A 19,213-nucleotide genomic window follows, 5' to 3' on the forward strand; every position below is an offset into this window, starting at 1 on the left:
ACGGACATGGAATATAATATGATTCTCGGCAGACCTTTCGATTTATGATATAGATGATGTTCCGTCTACTTTACATCAGGTTATTAAGTTTCCTTCATAATGGGGGATTAGATAAATTCGTGGTGTTGATACCCAATTTTTTTCATAATATTTTTCAAAACTATGCCTGGGCATCAATTAGTATCTTTCATACAATTTATGCATTTTAAAACATTCTAACTAATTTCTCCCAATATTTATTTTATAAAAAAATCACTAATTGCATCACAAACAGTTTTATAATAATTTTTGTGGCTTAATTTTATTATTTGCATTTGTACCAAGTTTCAATTATTGCACAAATAGCCATATTTATATTTTTAGAATGTAATTGTAATTACTTTGTAGTTATAGCTTATGCATGCATTATTACATTATTTTATAGGAAAATAGCCTTTTATATTTATAAAATATTAAGTAATTATTTTAAAATATTTCCAGGCATAAAAATAATTTTTTACAGCCTATTAGTTATTTTTAAAAATGATTTTATCAATTAAATAGGATATTTAACAAATGGTCCCTTTATTTTCAAATTTAGCCTAAATACCTAGCCCAATTTTAACCCCAATTTCAAATTAAACCAGGCCCAAAATCTACCCAGCCCAAACCCCTTATCTACCCGACCCACTTCTTACTAAATCCTGGCCGTTGATCATTTTGATCAACGGTCCAGATTCTTTCTTACCTAAATTAAACCCCAATGACCCCCCTCCCACCCAGACCTCTCATTTCCTTTCCTCTCACCGCCATCATCTGATCCCCTCCTCTCTCAAGTGCTCTTAAATCCTAACCCTAACTCACCCTCATCGCCACCCATCTACTACCGTTCATTGTGGTTTCTCACCACCATCAGACCTCTAATGGCCTATCCTATGTTGGTGTTGTCATCTCTAATGTCCTCGAGGGACCGGGATCAGTCCACTTACACCTATGGCCCTTTCTTGCTTGTTTCAGGTTGTTCCGATTCGATTTCGAGTAAGATCTTCCTATTTCGCTTTAAACCTATGGATTTTTAAGCCTACTTCTTCATCTCTGTGTTGTTCTTCTCGAAACCCTAATTTCTTCCTTTGAACTTCTCAGATCTGTACAGATCTGAGATGGTTTGGACTTATTTCACCGAGTTTTTTATGAAAATCTTCTGGTTTTACGAATGACTTTCCATTTTTTTCTCAAACTAGGGTTTCTTGAAAATCATTTTATTCAAAACGTTTTGCTGACTTTAAGTATTTAATCTTCTATTTTTATGTGTTTTTGACTGATTTCGAAGAGTTTGCTTCAACCCTAACTGGCTTATACTAAAGCCCTAATTTTTCTTATATTTTTGCTTCGATTCTGAGTCTTCCCGTGCTACTTGTTACGTTGTTTGTTCTGTACTTTGACTTTCATGATCTCCCTTTTACTCTAAATTCAATGTCTTGTGATTTTTACCCTAGTTCATCTCTATTAGGATTTTTGATTCGATTTCTCGGCTAATTTCTGTACGTTCGTGAGATTTTATTTTAGCCTACTTTTCTATTTGTGGTAAACCTATATTTCTCTCCTTAAATCAGTGATTGATTTGAATTCTTGATTTACCAATTTGTTTCGTTAAGACCTATGTGTTGAGTCCTGACTATTCCTTTCTTGCCTTATTTGAATTGTCTGCGATACTTGCTGACTCTTTACATGATTTTCTCCTTAATTAAACCTTTGACTATTTTATTCTGAAGTTCTTTATTTTTAGTTTGATTTGAACCCCTTTCCTTAATAAGGCCTCTGATTCTTACTTCTTTACTCAGTCTGATTGTACCTCTTGCCTTAATTAGTTCCTGTCATTATCGTTGGCTAATTTTCCTTAATTAAAGGAGAAAACTATGTTGAATCTTTATGTGATTGATTCTGAAATTCCTTAATTGTTGATTATTGATTACTTTACCTAGTTAATATCACTAGAAAACTGTGTTAGTTAATATAACTAGAAAGCATGCCTATAGAATCCAAAATTGCCCGCTTTGAAATTGTTTACTGTTTTAATGCATTCCCGATCAATGATCAGATACCATGCTCATAGGATATCACTATCACACGCCTAGGCAAGCCTATAGGGTGACTAAAATTCTGCAAACTGTAAAGCTATGCTTTGTTATTCGTGATTGTTCATATTCAACAGGTCTAAAATCAGTAGGCAAACTGAATAGGTCTTTGACACTTTGGTCCAAATTCAATACTGCATATTCTCTACTCAACTAGATATCCTGTTCTAAGGCTTCTCTTAAATACTTGAAATTGTGTTTAAGACGTGCATTTACTTGCTCTTTTTGTGGAGGTAAAACTTGAGCCTTTGATTGTTCCATCTTTGGTCCAGTCCTAATTGTTTTGGTTGTCGCCTAGATTTTTCTCCTTTAAGTACCTTAGGATAGTCTAGAACTACCCAAATTAGATGTCCTAAATACTTCAGGGCCACAAGGAAGGGACGGGTAGTGCATGCATAGGATATCTTTTAAGGTTGCTAGATCGCTTTAGGTTATGACCAAGGGGAGGGAATTGGGTAGTAAGGATATGACGACTGCACGCTAATATCACGTGTAGCCCCTTATTGAGGAGTGATTACCGGGCATTGCGTGGGTATGATCCTGTAGGCTAACCAACCTAGGACTCCTCTTTCCCAATTCCTATGTGTTTAAATTCTATGAACTTCCTTGTGTGTGTGTATATATATATATATATATATATATATATATATATATATATATATATATATATATATATATATATATATGCAAGATTGTTCAAACCTTTCCCTTGCTTCCATTACTTGAATCATACATGTACTTAGAATGTCAAAACATGCCTTTATTTGCAAATATATGTTAAAACTGTTTATTTATTAAAATGACTAATTTACATAGTTTAAGTTCGGTCGGGACCCACCGTTGCGGATCGCGAGGGGTGCCTAACACCTTCCCCTCAAGGTTATTTCGAGCCCTTACCCTAATCTCTAGTGATGTAAACTTGTAATATGAGTTAACCGCTCTAGGTGCCCTAACGCACCTTAATTTGTTAGGTGGCAACTCTTCAAATACCCAATTCCTAGAAGGAAACGAGTTATTCCCCCCAATGAATGTCGAAACCCGGACTTCCCCATAAAAAAGGGAAAAAAAGGAGCGCGACACGTGGTGATCAACAGGCTTCTAGAAATATCAGTTAAGTGGTGGATTCGATCATAAAGAACGATGTTGCAGACAAAAAATAGCAATTATAGAATTCAGTTGAGGATTTAGCAATACAAACCTCAACTAGAGATGGGAAAACGGATGTAGATTCAAGGCATGATATCATTCAAAATCCATAAGAGAATGAAAACATCAAAACAAAAATAGAAGAACTCGAAGCAGTGGTGTTGTTTATACATTGGCGGGGCAGAAAAGTTTACATCAAAACCAACCTAAGCGTAGAAATAAAAGGGAAGTTAATTGAATTCTTAAAAGCTAGCGCAGACTGCTTTGCTTGGTCGCATTCAAATATTACAGGTATACCACCGGAGGTGATGGCCCATAAGTTAAATGAAAATCCATCATATCCAACTGTCAAACAGAAGAAAAGGAACCAAGGATCCTTCAAAAATCAGGTGATTCAGGATGAGGTATAAAAACTTTTAAAAAACGAATCTATCTGAGAGGTACAATATCCTAATTGGCTAGCAAATACTGTAGTGGTAGAAAAAAAGAATGGGAAATGGCGTAATTTATGGTGTCCCAAGTCATCGATTTATTTTAAATCCCAAATCGAGGAAATTTGACTCTGTTTAAAAGTTTGCAAACACATAAGTCCGGGTAAGAAATTCTGTTAATCCGAGAGGAGGTGTTAGGCACTCCCGAATTATGTGGTTTTAGCACAGTCGCTTTAATCATACCTAACTTAATTAAATTGTTTAATTACTCATTTTAGAACATATGTACATTTATCTTTTACCACTTTTTTAATTATGGCATTTATGGAATTAATCTTGAAACGGATTACATGTGTGTAAACCCGTTTTATTTGGGGCGCTAAAACCATGTCACATGTACGTGTACACATTTATCGCGCTTTATTAATTTAAGATTGTTTGGCCGAAGTTGCGCGAACGCATACCTCGATTTAATTTTAGAAATCGTAATTATGTCACGCGAACATGTACACAATCACGATAATAAGTTAAGTCGCGCCTAAAAGTATATCTACGAGTATTTAGTTTAACAATCGTAATCGTGTCATGCGATCGTGTACATAATCACGATAATTTGATTAAATGCGTACTTAAAAGCCTTTCTACCAGTATTTATTTATTTTAGTTATTCCTAGAGTGGTTATATTATGGACAAACATTCCAAGGCAAAATGACAGTTTGAATCTCAAATGAAAATCAATTGTAATTGATTGGGTTCAGCTATTGATCAAACTACAATGTCATAAAATAGACAAATACGATATGTGGTTTTAGTGTTACGGCCGAGTGGAATTACTAATGATGATTGAATTGATGATCAAATTTCTGCCTAATTTACTACTAAAAAGATGGGCTAATAGCTATAATAGCATTGTGGGGTTAGTTGTATTTAAATAGTGGCATAGGATCTTTAATGGGCAAAAGCAAACTGCATTTAGATTTTGAGGTGAGGCTCAGATGTGCTAACCCCTCTTAAAAAAAATATCAGCACATAGAATGGGCTCGAAATTGATCCCAAGTAGATGGGAAAACTCCAATAGCCCACTGTAGATGGGATTCTTGGAACTCGCCAGACATGTGCCAACAAGATCGACACACACTGGAATTAAATAGAAGATAACAGACGGGCACTTTAAAAGAAGTGAATACACAAATATACGAATCTTGGAAATATACAGTGCCAATGTCTAGCGTCAAAGAATTTACAAGTTCTGAATCATAAATTCAATCAGTCTAATTATAATTCATGAATAATTACGTGGATCCTAAAAATAGAATAACAATGATAATTTAGACAAGAACTTTGGCGTGAGATCAACATTCCACACTGCACTGGAGTACACACGTCTCTAATGTTCCCTTCTTTACTTCAATACTTATTTATTTAGCCAAATAAGTTAGCAATTAAAACCTAAATTAGAGCTATGTGTGTAATCACCATTGATTCTTTCCAGCTATCATGCAGAACCAATAGTTACTAATTGATAAAATTTACAGCTTAAACGACCATATGATCAAACATTGGCTATCCAAAACCCATAACTCTAACTGGTAACAACATATAGACTTTATAGCTAAAGATCAAATCATGTAAATGATTAATTTCATACAAATCCACAAATAGCTTCAACTAAAAAGATTTCAATTATTGTTTAACATGATACGCATAGTAATTCAACTCATAACAAAAAACTGCATTCTAACAATAATCAAACAACACGCAACTTGATAAACACCAAATAATAGCCATAACAATGGAACTTGACAGGGCAACAAACACCTTCATACTTCAAGCAAAACTGAACTTTATATTATTTGATCAGGGGTAATACCTAAGTAGTAGCAAGAAGCAAAAAAAAAAACAGAAAATAAGTCTCCGAACTTGAGAATAAAAACAAGAAATAAAGCAGCAGTAGAAAACTAGCAAGAATAAATGAACATCAACAGATAAAACTAAAGAAAACCCAACTTCAAGAACCCCAGAAAGTTTTTCTACTTAGAGATGAATATGAATGGAGTGTAATTTCTGAAAATGTAGTCAATTTCTGTGTAAAACGGTCTCCAAAATGAAGAAAAAAGTGTAAATTTTCAGAGTGTATTTCGTGTGTGAAGTCTATCTAATTTTCAGAGTGTATTTCGTGTGTGAAGTCTATCCAATTCTGCAAAAAATGCCCCTCTTATATAGGATATGTGAGAGCCTTATGAGGGAATGAGATAGGGTACAAAAGAATCTGCTAGCCTTTGCTTAAATTCAGGGAAATGACATCTTTTGTACCAGAAAATGGACAGCTGTATCTAAATTCAACATATTTTCTAATAGATATTGGGAAAAATGCCCCTTTCTATAAGTTTCTTTTCATTTAATCTTTTAAACTTCTGAAAATTCAGTAGATGTTGGAGTCGATGAAGATGACAGACAAAAGTGAGGCCATTCGGTTTGGGCGTGAGGGTTTGAGCAGTTGGTATTTTAGGCCTTGGGCCTAATTGAGACTTGAGGTGGTATTTTGGGCCTTGGACCTAATTGGGACGTAAGGGTTTGAGATTGGGCCTTCTTCAGATTTGAAATCTTATAATCACCCTTCTTCAGCTATTGTAAGAACATAGTGCACAACACATGTCACTTTTGTATTTTAATTATTTTTCCCATACTCCCCATACCTTTGTATTTTAATTATTTGTTCTATCCTTGTATTTCTTTGATGTGCAATATAGTATGTTTCCCTAGAACATCCCTGTTGTATATAAAGTTGGGGCTTGTACACTTAATACAACACAATTTTTGGAATATACAAAAGCAGAAATATTCAATTCGTTCTTCATTTCTTTCATGGTATCAGAGCAGGTTTAATTCTGCTATCTTTTTCTGCTTTCTCAGTCATAAATCAGTCTTTTTTTCTTCTCTTAAGCTTATCTGCTATGAGTATTTCACCGGGGTCAGCTGATACTCTAGCCTCTGCTTCTGCTGCCACCACTAATGTTCCTGCACCTGCAGTTGCCATTGCTTCAGGAGTGATTGACTCTACTCATCCTTACTACCTTCATCCTTCTGACTATCCAGGGATGAACCTTATGTCCTCAGCTTTTGATGGAAAAGGATATGGAGGTTGGAGAAGGGCAGTTATCATTGCCTTGTCTACAAAGAACAAGCTGGGATTTATCGATGGTACTCTTATTATCCCTAAGGCTGATTCTGCAATCTAGCAGGCCTGGGGTAGATGTAATGATATGGTACTTTCATGGCTTCTCAAAGAGATAGCTGAGAGTGTGCTCTATTCACAGAGTGCAAAGGATTTATGGAGTGACCTGGAAGACAGATTTGGACAGGCAAATGGAGCAAAGCTGTTCCAATTACAAAAGGAATTAAGTTCAGTGATGCAAGGTAATTCAAGTGTATCAACTTACTTCACCAAAATGAAAAGCCTATGGGATGAACTAGATGCACTCAATACATTTTCTTCTTGTGTTTGTGAGTGTGAGTGTGGTGCAAAAGTCAAAAGCTTGAAAGCACACCAAGATGAGAGACTATTACAGTTCCTAATGGGACTAAATGACATATTTATCGGGGTAAGGAGTAACATTTTATTGTCATCACCTTTGCCTTCCATTGGACATGCATACTCTCTTGTGATTCAAGATGAGAAACAGAGGGAAATACATGCTACCCCTGCATACTCAGGGGAATCTGCCTCATTCATTGCTACAAGCCAACCAGGAAATTTCAGAAAATTTAATGAGAACAGGATACAGAAAACAAGTTTTGAATCTAAGAAGTATTTAGGAATTTGTTCCTATTGCAAAAAACCTGGACATAGCATACAGAAGTGATATAGAATTCATGGGTTTTCAGCTGATTTCAAGTTCACAAGGGAGAAAAGATTTCAAGGAAGTGCCCAGGCAAACAAAGCTTCTTTTTCAAATGAAGAAAATGAACAGGGAGCAGAAAATACATCAGGAGTTCAGAATCTCATCAAGGAAAATGTGGCTGAGCTGCTGCAGCTTCTTCAGCAAGTGAAAGTGGGACAAAACAGTGCAGGAACCTCTGATGTTGCAGCAAATGTGAGCTATGCTGGTATGAGCAATTTATTTGAAGACTTAGCCTGTTTAATTCAAATCAATAATGAGTCTTGGATATTGGATAGTGGAGCAACAGAACATATGTCTTTCAACAAAGATTTTTTTACAGATTTAAAAACCTTGGCTAAACCTCTCATGGTAAAACTCTCAAACTCTTACAAAGTTCAGGTCACTCATTCAAGAACTGTCCCTCTTTTGCCTAATCTGATTCTTCGAAATGTTCTTTACATTCCATCCTTTAAATATAATCTGTTGTATGTGCACAAGTTGTGCAGACAACTCAAGCAATATGTTTTATTCACACCATTTTCATGTTTTCTTCTACAGGGCCCTTCAGTGAAGAGCCCACTGGAGATTGGTAAACAGGAAGGGGGGCTCTACATTCTCAGATCCAGTTCACCTAAGTTTAGAAGTGTTTTTATTCCAAGAAGAAATTCTGTTTCCAATCATGGTTTGCGTACATGTTTTAGTTTTTCTGATTCAATTGTAAAAGAAAAGGTGTGGCACTACAGATTAGGCCATATGCCCTTTAGCAATATGAAAAATGTTTCATCAGTTTCTATATCCAAGTCTTCCAAATTCTTCACTCCATGTGTTATTTGTCCTATGGCAAGGCAGTCCAAACTTCCTTTTCCCTCTAGTTCTATTTCTACCAAGAAGGTGTTTGAGTTAATTCATGTGGATATCTGGGGACCATACAATAGTGCTACATATGATGGCTTTAGGTATTTTCTTACCATTGTTGATGACTTCAGTAGAGGCACATGGACCTACCTACTAACTAACAAATCCAATGCATTCACTATTCTAAAAGGTTTTTTAGCTATGGTAGAAAGACAGTTTAACAGCAAGGTGAAAACTATAAGGTCGGATAATGCTTTTGAATTAGGAAGTGGTAAAGTTTAATCAGAATTTTTTGAGTCACTAGGTATTATTCATCAAACCACTTGTGTGTCCATACCACAACAAAATGGAGTTGTGGAAAGAAAGCACAGACATCTTTTAGAGACATCCAGAGCCTTATTATACCAATCACACCTGCCTATATCATACTGGGGTGACTGCCTTCTTACAGCAACCTATTTGATCAATAGATTTCCTTCAAGTGTCTTAAAGCTTAAGACTCCTTATGAAGTTCTTTTTTCAAGCAAACTAAAGTACTCTAACCTTAGATGTTTTGGGTGTTTATGTTTTGTTCTACTGTCTCAAATCAAAGAACTAAGTTTGAACCAAGGGCTATGCCTTGTGTGTTCTTAGGTTATCCTCATGGAAAAAAGGGTTACAAAGTGTTGAATCTCGAGATTGAAGCCTTTCATTTCTAGAGATGTTGTATTTCATGAAGAGTTCTTTCCATTTTACTTCTATTAAGTCTAGTTCTTCTTCTGAGATTTCTTTACCCACTGCTCCAGCTTCTGCAAGTCATCAGACTGAACCTTTCCCTTTTGCTATCAGACCTCACACTAAAGCTTCCCAAGAGGCTACTGAATCATCAAGTGACTTCTATTCTCCCCCCATTTCTTCAAATCATCCTAGTACACATAGTGCCTCTATCTCTCCTTCTAGTCTCTCTCCAGATTCTCCAGTAACATCTAGTCAACCACATACATCTGCACCAGTTTTTCCTTCTTTAGCTTCTGATTCTATGATGGATGTTCTTATTAGGAAATCTACCAGACCACACACAACTCCATCTTATCTCAAGGATTTTATCTGTAATGCACTCCAACTCACAGATGTTAGCAACTCTTGCTTTCTCACACTAGTTACGCCTACTTGTATATCCTTTAGTGGATTATCTTCTACCAATCAGCATATGCTAAACACATTGTCCAATATACAAGAACCTACAGACTATTTACATGCAACACATCACCCAGGGTGGCAAGAAGTAATGAATAAAGAGCTTGAGGCACTTGAACTTAATAAGACTTGGGAAGTGGTTGAATTACCACCCGGGAGGAAAGCTTTACCATGCAAATGGGTGTATAAAGTTAAACACCATTCAGATGGGAGTGTGGAAAGACTAAAGGCAAGATTTGGTCATTAGAGGAGACATACAAAAAGAGGGAATAGACTACAATGAAACTTTTTCACCTGTGGTGAAGATGACCACAATCAGATGCATACTAGCCACTGCTGTAAAGAAAGGTTGGGGTCTATACCAGCTCGATGTGAATAACGCTTTCCTACATGGAGATCTAAATGAAGAAGTGTACATGAAATTCCCATCCGGGGTTGTACCTACTTCACCTACTCATGCGTGCAAGTTAAAGAAATCAATTTATGGACTGCGACAAGCATCTCGTCAGTGGTATGCTAAACTTACCACTGCTTTGAATTTTAAGGGATTCACTCACTCATTCAACGACTATTCCCTGTTTTTAAAAGGTCAGCTTCCTCCATTTCTATAGTGGCTATCTACGTGGATGACATGCTCATGACAGGAAATGACAACACAGAACTACATGCTTTGAAAGAATTTCTCAATCAAGAATTCAAAATAAAAGATCTCGGGGACTTACATTTTTTTCTAGGCATGGAAGTTGTCCGAGAAACAGATGGACTCCTCCTTTCTCAACGCAAATTCACTTTAGACCTTCTCCAAGAATTTGATTCTCTCCATTTGTCACATGTTTCTTCTCCACTCGATTCATCTACTCGTTTGTCTGCTCACACAGGGGAACCAGTGCAGGATCCCACCTTATATCATCATCTGCTTGGCAAACTTAACTATCTCACTCACACCCGACCAGACTTATCATTCACTGTCCAGTACCTCAGCTAGTACATGCAGGACCCTCGACAACCACACCTAGATGCAGCACTCCGTGTGCTTCGCTATCTGCTCAAAGATCATGGGCTTGGGTTTTTTATGTCTGCTTCCTCCTCATTCAAGCTCCTAGCTTTTTGTGACTCCGATTGGGCCACCTGCCCGGACTCGAGGAAGTCGGTCAGTGGTTTTTACATTTCCCTTGGTACTTCTCCGATCTCTTGGAAATCCAAGAAGCAAACTTCCATCTCGCTCAGTTCAGCAGAAGCAGAATACAGATCTATGCGGCGAGTGGTTGCAGAGCTCACATGGTTGGTTCGTCTTTTTGGGGATTTGTCAATTCCTATTTCTCTTCCAGTCCCTCTTCACTCCGATAGCCAAGCAGCAATTCATATAGCAAAAAACCCTGTTTTTCACGAATGGACGAAGCACGTTGAAATCGATTGTCATTTTGTACGCGACCAATACATTGCTGGGCTGATTTCGTTATCCTTTGTTCGATCTTCTGCCCAGTTGGCAGATCTCTTCACCAAACCACTCAACGGACCTCTTCATCATCATCTTTTGGGCAAGTTGGGTGTGTTTTCTACCCCTCCAACTTGAAGGGGGGTGTTGAAGTCGATGATGGAGTCGATGAAGATGACAGACAAAAGTGAGGCCATTCGGTTTGGGCGTGAGGGTTTGAGCAGGTGGTATTTTGGGCCTTGGGCCTAATTGAGACTTGAGGTGGTATTTTGGGCCTTGGGCCTAATTAGGACGTGAGGGTTTGAGATTGGGCCTTCTTCAGATTTGAAATCTTATAATCACCCTTCTTCAGCTATTGTAAGAACATAGTGCACAACACATGTCACTTTTGTATTTTAATTATTTTTCCCATACTCCCCATACCTTTGTATTTTAATTATTTGTTCCATCCTTGTATTTCTTTGATGTGCAATATAGTATGTTTCCCTAGAACATCCCTGCTGTATATAAAGTTGGGGCTTGTACACTTAATACAACACAATTTTTGGAATATACAAAAGCAGAAATATTCAATTCGTTCTTCATTTCTTTCAGTGAGAGCCTTATGAGGGAATGAGATAGGGTACAAAAGAATCTGCCAGCCTTTGCTTAAATTCAGGGAAATGGCATCTTTTGTACCAGAAAATGGACAGTTGTATCTAAATTCAGTATATTTTCTAATAGATATTGGGAAAAATGTCCCTTTCTATAAGTTTCTTTTCATTTAATCTTTTAAACTTCTGAAAATTCACCTTTTTTCCAAAATCTGATTTAACTTAATTAAGTTATTGCACTTTAATCCCTCATTTAGTAGTTTCCTATATCACTACCCTAGATTCCCTAATTTTGATTTCCAATTAACCCTTAAAGTTTTTGTGATTACCCTTTCAACCCCTTAATTTCGATTGACATTCAAGCATCAAAATTGACCAATTAAGACCAATATCAAAGAACAAATAAAACAGAAATAAACTAACTAATTAAACTTGGCTAGATTACTAAATTAAACAAACTTGATTCAATTAGCCTAAAACAACATGCGATTAAACTAGTGACCATACAATTAACTAAACAAGTGAATCAATTTAACAAAACAATCAAATTAAAACCTAACTGATAATTTCAAAACAGAAAAAGTATCAAAGGAACAAGAGAGTAGAGGTATACTGATTTTGGGCTAGAAGATGAGTTGACGACTAAGGCGAATCAACGAGCGATGATGGCGACGAAGCTTTGGCCGGTTAATGGTGAGTTGGGAAGAATCCGGTGAGATTCAAAATGAACCAAACTAACTCATGTAAGTTTGAGCCAAAATGTGCTTGAAATTTCCAGAAAAACCATATTTAGGTTTTCTGATTTTCTTATATTTGAAATTAGCCGGATTTGAGAAGGTTTTTGGAACAATTGATTGTGAATTTATTTTGAGCATGAAGAGAGGAGTGTAGGGTATAATTTTGGGATAGTTTGAGGTGACGCCGCCGTCGTGGGCAATTTTCGGCGACGACAGATAGTAAATATGAGAGAGAGGTGAGGCTTCTAGAAGTATCAATTAAGTGGTGGATTCGATCATAAAGAACGATGTTGCAGACACAGAAAAGTAATTACAGAATTTAGTTGAGGATTTAGCAATATAAACCTCAACTGGAGATGGGCAAACAGATGTAGATTCAAGGCATGATATCATTCAAAAGCCATAAGAAGATGAAAACATCAAAACAACAATAGAAGAACTCGAACCAGTGGTGTTGTTTATACATTGGCGGGACAGAAAAGTTTACGTTGGAACCAACCTAAGCGCATAAATAAAATGTAAGTTAATCGAATTCTTAAAAGCTAGCGCAGATTGATTTGCTTGGTCGCATTTAGATATTACAGGTATACCACCGGAGGTGATGTCCCATAAGCTAAATGAAGATCCATCATATCCACCTGTCAAACCGAAGAAAAGGAAGCAAGGATCCTTCAAAAATCAGGTGATTCAGGATGAGGTACAAAAACTTTTAAAAATCGGATCTATCCGAGAGGTAAAATATCCTAATTGGCTAGCTAATACTGTAGTGGTACCAAAAAAGAATGGGAAATGGCGTAATTTATGGTGTCCCAAGTCACCGGTTTATTTTAATCCCAGATCAAGGAAATTTGACTCTGTTTAAAAGTCTGCAAACATATAAGTCCGGGTAAGGAATTCTGTTAATCCGGGAGGAGGTGTTAGGCACTCCCGAATTATGTGATTTTAGCACAGTCGCTTTATCATGCCTAGCTTAATTAAATTATTTAATTACTCATTTTAGAACCTATGTACATTTACCTTTTACCGCTTTTTTAATTATGGCGTTTATGGAATTAATCTTGAAATGGATTACATGTGTGTAAACCCGTTTTATTTGGGACGCTAACATCATGTCACGTGTACGTGTACACAATTTATCACAATTTATTAATTTAAGATTGTTTGGCCGAAGTTGCGCGAACGCATACCTCGATTTAATTTTGGAAATCGAAATTATGTCACGCGAACATGTACACAATCATGATAATAAGTTAAGCTGCGCCTAAAAGTATTTCTACGAGTATTTAGTTTAACAATCGTAGTCGTGTCACGCGAACGTGTATATAATCACGATAATTTGATTAAATGCGTACCTAAATGACTTTCTACGAATATTATTTATTTTAGTTATTCCCATAGTGGTTATATTATGGACAAACATTCCAAGGCAAAATGACAGTTTGCATCTCAAATGAAAATCAATTGTAATTGATTGGGTTCAGCTATAGATCAAACTACAATGTCATAAAATAGACTAATACGATATGTGGTTTTAGTGTAACGGCCGAGTGGAATTACTAATGATGACTGAATTGATGATCAAATTTCTGCCTAATTTACTACTAAAAAGATAGGCTAATAGCTATAATAGCATTGTGGGCTTAGTTGTATTTAAATAGTGGCATAGGATCTTTCATGGGCAAAAGCAAACTGCATATGGATTTTGAGGTGAGGCTCAGATGTGCTAACCCCTCTTAAAAAAAACATCAGCACATAGAATGGGCTCGAAATTGATCCCAAGTAGATGGGAAAACTCCAATAGCCCACTGTAGATGGGATTCTTGGAACTCGCCAGACATATGCCAACAAGATCGACACACACCGAAATTAAATAAAAGATAACAGACGGGCACTTTAAAAGAAGTGAATACACAAATATACGAATCTTGGAAATATACAGTGCCAATGTCTAGCGTCAAAGAATTTACAAGTTCTGAATCATAAATTCAATCAGTCTAATTATAATTCATGAATAATTACGTGGATCCTAAAAATAGAATAACAATGACAATTTAGACAAGAAATTTGGCATGAGATCAACATTCCACTGCATTGGAATACACACGTCTCTAATGTTCCCTTCTTTGCTTCAATACTTATTGATTTAGCCAAATAAGTTAGCAATTGAAACCTGAATTAGAGCTATGTGTGGAATCACCATTGAGGCTTTCCAGATATCATGCAGAACCAATAATTTCTAATTGATAAAATTTACAGCTTAAACAACCATATGATCAAACATTGGCTATCCAAAACCCATAACTCTAACTGATAACAACATATAGACTTTATAGCTAAAGATCAAATCATGTAAATGATTAATTTCATACAAATCCACAAATAGCTTCAACTAAAAAGATTTCAATTATTGTTTAACATGATACGCATAGTAATTCAACTCATAACGCAAAACTGCATTCTAACAATAATCAAACAACACGCAACTTGATAAACACCAAACAATAGCCATAACAATGAAACTTGACAGCGCAACAAACACATTCATATTTCAAGCAAAACTGAAATTTACATTATTTGATCAGGGGCAATACCTCAGTAGCAGCAAGAAGCAAAAGAAACAGAAAATAAGTCTCTGAACTTGAGAATAACAACAAGAAATAAAGCAGCAACAGAAAACCAGCAAGAATAAAGGAACATCAGCAGATAAAGCTAAAGAAAATCCAACTTCAAGAACCCAGAAAATTTTTCTACTTAGAGATGAATATGAATAGAGTGTAGTTTCTGAAAATGTAGTCAATTTCTATGTAAAACAGTCTCCAAAATAAAGAAAAAATGTGTAAATTTTCAGAGTGTATTTCCTGTGTGAAGTTTATCCAATTCTGTAGAAAATGCCCCTCTTATATAGGATATGTTAGAGCCTTATGAGGGAATGAGATAAGGTACAAAAGAATCTGCCAGCCTTTGCTTAAATTAAGGGAAATGACATCTTTTGTACCAGAAAATGGACAACTGTATCTAAATTCAGCATATTTTCTAATAGATATTGGGACAAATGTCCCTTTCCATAAGTTTCTTTTCATTTAATCTTTTAAACTTCTGGAAATTCACCTTTTTCCAAAATCTGATTTAACTTAATCAAGTTATTTCACTTTAATCTCTCATTTAGCAGTTTTCCTATATCACTACCCTAGATTCCCTAATTTTGATTTCCAATTAACCCTTAAAGTTTCTGTGATTACCCTTTCAACCCCTTAATTTCGATTGACATTCAAGCATCACAATTGACCAATTAAGACCAATATCAAAGAACAAATAAAACAGAAACAAACTAACTAATTAAACCTGGTTAGATTACTAGATTAAATAAACTTGATTCAATTAGCCTAAAACAACACACGATTAAACTAGTGATCATACAATTAACTAAACAAGTGAATCAATTAAACAAAACAATCAAAAATTAAAACCTAACTGATAATTTCAAAACATAAAAAGAATCAAAGGAACAAGAGAAGAGGGGTATACTGATTTTGGGCCAGAAGATAAGTTGACGACTAAGGCGAATCAACGAACGATGATGGCGACGAAGCCTTGGCCGGTCAGTGGTGAGTTGGCTGGAATTCGATGAGTTTTGAAATGAACCAAACTAACATGAATTGATTGCTCATGTCAAGAGCATTCAACTCATGTAAGTTTGAGCCAAAATGTGCTTGAAATTTCTAGAAAAACCATATGTAGGTTTTCTGATTTTCTTATATTTGAAATTGGCCGGATTTGGGAAGGTTTTTGGAACAATTGATTGTGAATTTATGTTGAGGATGAAGAGAGGAGTGTAGAGTGTAATTTTGGGAGAGTTTGGAGTGTCTCCGCCGCCGTGGGCGATTTCTAGCGGCGACAGATAGTAAATATGAGAGAGAGACGAGGGAGATGAACTGTTGGGGGGGGAGGGTCTCTAGGGCTTGGGCTCATTCGGACAGATTTATGGGACTTGAGATTTTAGTTCCCAACTGTTAAATCATAATTGATCAACGACTGGGATTACTGAGGGGAAAAACGGGGTCGTTTGGTTTAAAATAGGACTGGACCGGATTTTGGTAAAGATTGGGCTGGGGGAGGGGGTTGAGCGAATTTTTAATTCATTTGGGCTTTTAGGAATTGACCCAGCTTTTATGAACAAGACCAAATATTTCCTTTGTGACGACCCAAAGGGGTCATCACCGGTTTCTAATTGAATTCTGTGTCTCTGAGGCCTTGAAAACCTCATTTAGGGTTGCCTCGATTTACGTGCGCAGTTCGAGCACGTAGTCGGAAAGCTTAAATATGAAATTCTGTGAAAAGCTAAGTTTTGATATTAAAATAAAATTTTTTTTTGACTTCGGTCAACATTTTAGGTAAACGAACCCAGACCCGTGATTTGATGGTCTTGGAGGGTCCGTAGGAAAATATAGGACTTGGGCGTATGCCCGGAATCGGATTCCGAGGTCCCAAGCCCGAGGAATGTATTTTTGAGTGAAATTGTTTTCTTGAAGTAATTAAGGAAATTGGAAATAAAATTTGGTTAGAAGACTATGGTATTGGGCCCGTATTTTGGTTTCGGCGCCCAGTACACGTCTTATAGATATTTGAAATCACTCCTGTAAAGTTTGGTTAGAAACGGACGTCGTTTGACGCGATCCGGACCCAAATTGGGAAATTGATGTTTAAAAGGAAAATCTGAGAAATTCCATTGATCTTGAGGCTCGATTCGATGTTCATGATGTTATATTGATGATTTGACCACACGAATATGTTCGTAGAGTGTTTTTTAAGTAGTGTGCATACTTGGGTTAGAGCTTTGAGGGCTCGGGTGAGTTTCGAGTAGGTTTCGGGATGCCGTAGGCTTAAAAGATCAAATGTTGCAGGTTCAGGAAAATATTGCAGGCTTCTGAACCCTTTAGCGCGACCCGCGAGGAATCGCGTGCGGCCGCGGTCGCCTTTGCGCGGTCCGCGGTGGGTGCTGTGCGGCCGCGGTCGGCTTAGCGCGGTCCGCGCGAGGCAAAGGTCCGCAGGTCTTCAGGAAGGGCCAGCGCGACCGCGGTCAGCTTTGCGTGGTCCGCGGTGGGTGCTGTGCGGCCGCGGTCGGCTTAGCACGGTCCGCACAGGGGGCTTCAGAAGAGTATAAATACACGTGAATTTCAGTTATTTTTACACTTTTCAAACCCCCAAAACATAAGAGGCGATTTTCTAAATAACTTTTCTTCTCCAAAACGACTAGTAAGTGATTTCTAACTCATTTTCTTCACTCCTTAACATCTTTTAACATGATTTCAACTTAAAATCAAAGATTTTCATGGGGAAAAATGGGTGTTTTGGGTAGAACCTAGGTTTTTCTAAAAATTGGGGATTTGGACCTTAATTTGGGGTCCGATTTCAAAACAAATTATACATTTGGATTCGTGGGGGAATGGGTAAACGAGTTTTAGTCCGAACCTCGGGTTTCGACCACGTGGGCCCGGGGGTGATTTTGACTTTTTGGAATAAAACTTTGGGAAAACTCATTTTCATGCATTGGGGTTGATTCATTTAGCACTTATTGATGTAATTAAGTAACTTGTGACTATATTCGAGCGGATTGGTGGTGGAATCAAGGGGTAAAGCTATAATTGAGGCTTGAGTGGTGTTCAAAGCTTCGAGGTAAGTGTTTGGTCTAACCTTAGCTTTAGAAATTAGGAGTTGAGTCTTATTTGCTACGTGATAATTGTCGAGTACGACGTATAGGCATGGTGACGAGTATCTATAGGTTGGTGTCTAGTATGACCGTGAGTCCTTATATTGAGGATATTCTGATTTTGTTGTATCTTCCATGCCTTAATGATGATTTTCTATATATTGTAACAAGCATGTGAAAGAAAATTTGATCCCTGCACTTCGAGGAGTGTTGCTCGAGTTATAATACGAATTGTAAAAGTGTACGAGATGATTGAACCCCTATGTAGCATTGGCTCAGGTGGTAAAGTGAGATGAGAAGTGAAAGTGAAAGAAAGAGAAAGAATTATTAAATTGCTCCCTTGCCGGGATGTTTGTTGTTTTGTTGATTATCTCCCTTGTCGGGAAGCTGAGAATATTGATATTGTTCCCTTGCCGGGATTTAACTGCTTAATTGTGTTCCCTTGCCGGTATTTAACTGCTTAATTGTGTTCCCTTGCCGGAATTTAGCTGCTTAATTATATTCCCTTGCCGAGATTTCTATCATTCTTTGTCTACTCCCTTTCCCCTTTGTTTGTGATTGTTGTTTGGGTGAGGAAGAGTGTTAAAGCACGAAGGGTGATGCCGTGCATTATTTGCTATCGTGAGGAAAGAGTGTAAAGCACGAAGGGTGATGCCGTGCATTGTTTGCTATTATGAGGAAAGAGTGTAAAGCACGAAGGGTGATGCCGTGCCGCATGATATACCATTCCATGCCGATTTTATTGATTATATGGTGAGGAAAGAGAGTAAAAGCACGAAGGGTGATGCTGTGCATATTTTTATTATATGATTGTTTTGGGTGAGGACGAGAGTAAAAGCACGAAGGATGATGTCGTGCATTTGTTGATTCCTGATTCCTTGTTGATATCCGAGTTATGTTGTTTCTTTCATTACTTGTTGTTATTTGATTTACTTCGAGGTTATAAATTCCCTTACCCTATTTGCCTTGTGATTGTTTTTTGGGCGAGGAAGAGCGTAAAGCACGAAGGGTGATGCCGTGCAAATTGTTGACTTTTGATTCTTGTTGATATTCTGGCTTTGCTGCTTCTTTCTGTTATTGCGGATTTCTATTTGAAACTGTTACCTCCCCACAACATGTTTCCCCCTCCCACATTGA

General features: G+C 37.0%; 1 protein-coding gene across 1 annotated transcript; it reads left to right on the forward strand.

Moving 5' to 3' along the window:
* Positions 1-6,955: 6,955 nt before the first annotated feature.
* Positions 6,956-8,710, forward strand: LOC142177534 (uncharacterized). Its single transcript, XM_075246595.1, has 3 exons — positions 6,956-7,484; positions 7,578-8,023; positions 8,132-8,710. The coding sequence occupies exons 1-3, from the start codon at positions 6,956-6,958 to the stop codon at positions 8,708-8,710; spliced, it is 1,554 nt and encodes a 517-aa protein (XP_075102696.1).
* The last annotated feature ends 10,503 nt before the right edge of the window (positions 8,711-19,213 follow it).

Source organism: Nicotiana tabacum, chromosome 3 (assembly GCF_000715075.1).
Source record: "Nicotiana tabacum cultivar K326 chromosome 3, ASM71507v2, whole genome shotgun sequence".
Taxonomy (NCBI): domain Eukaryota; kingdom Viridiplantae; phylum Streptophyta; class Magnoliopsida; order Solanales; family Solanaceae; genus Nicotiana; species Nicotiana tabacum.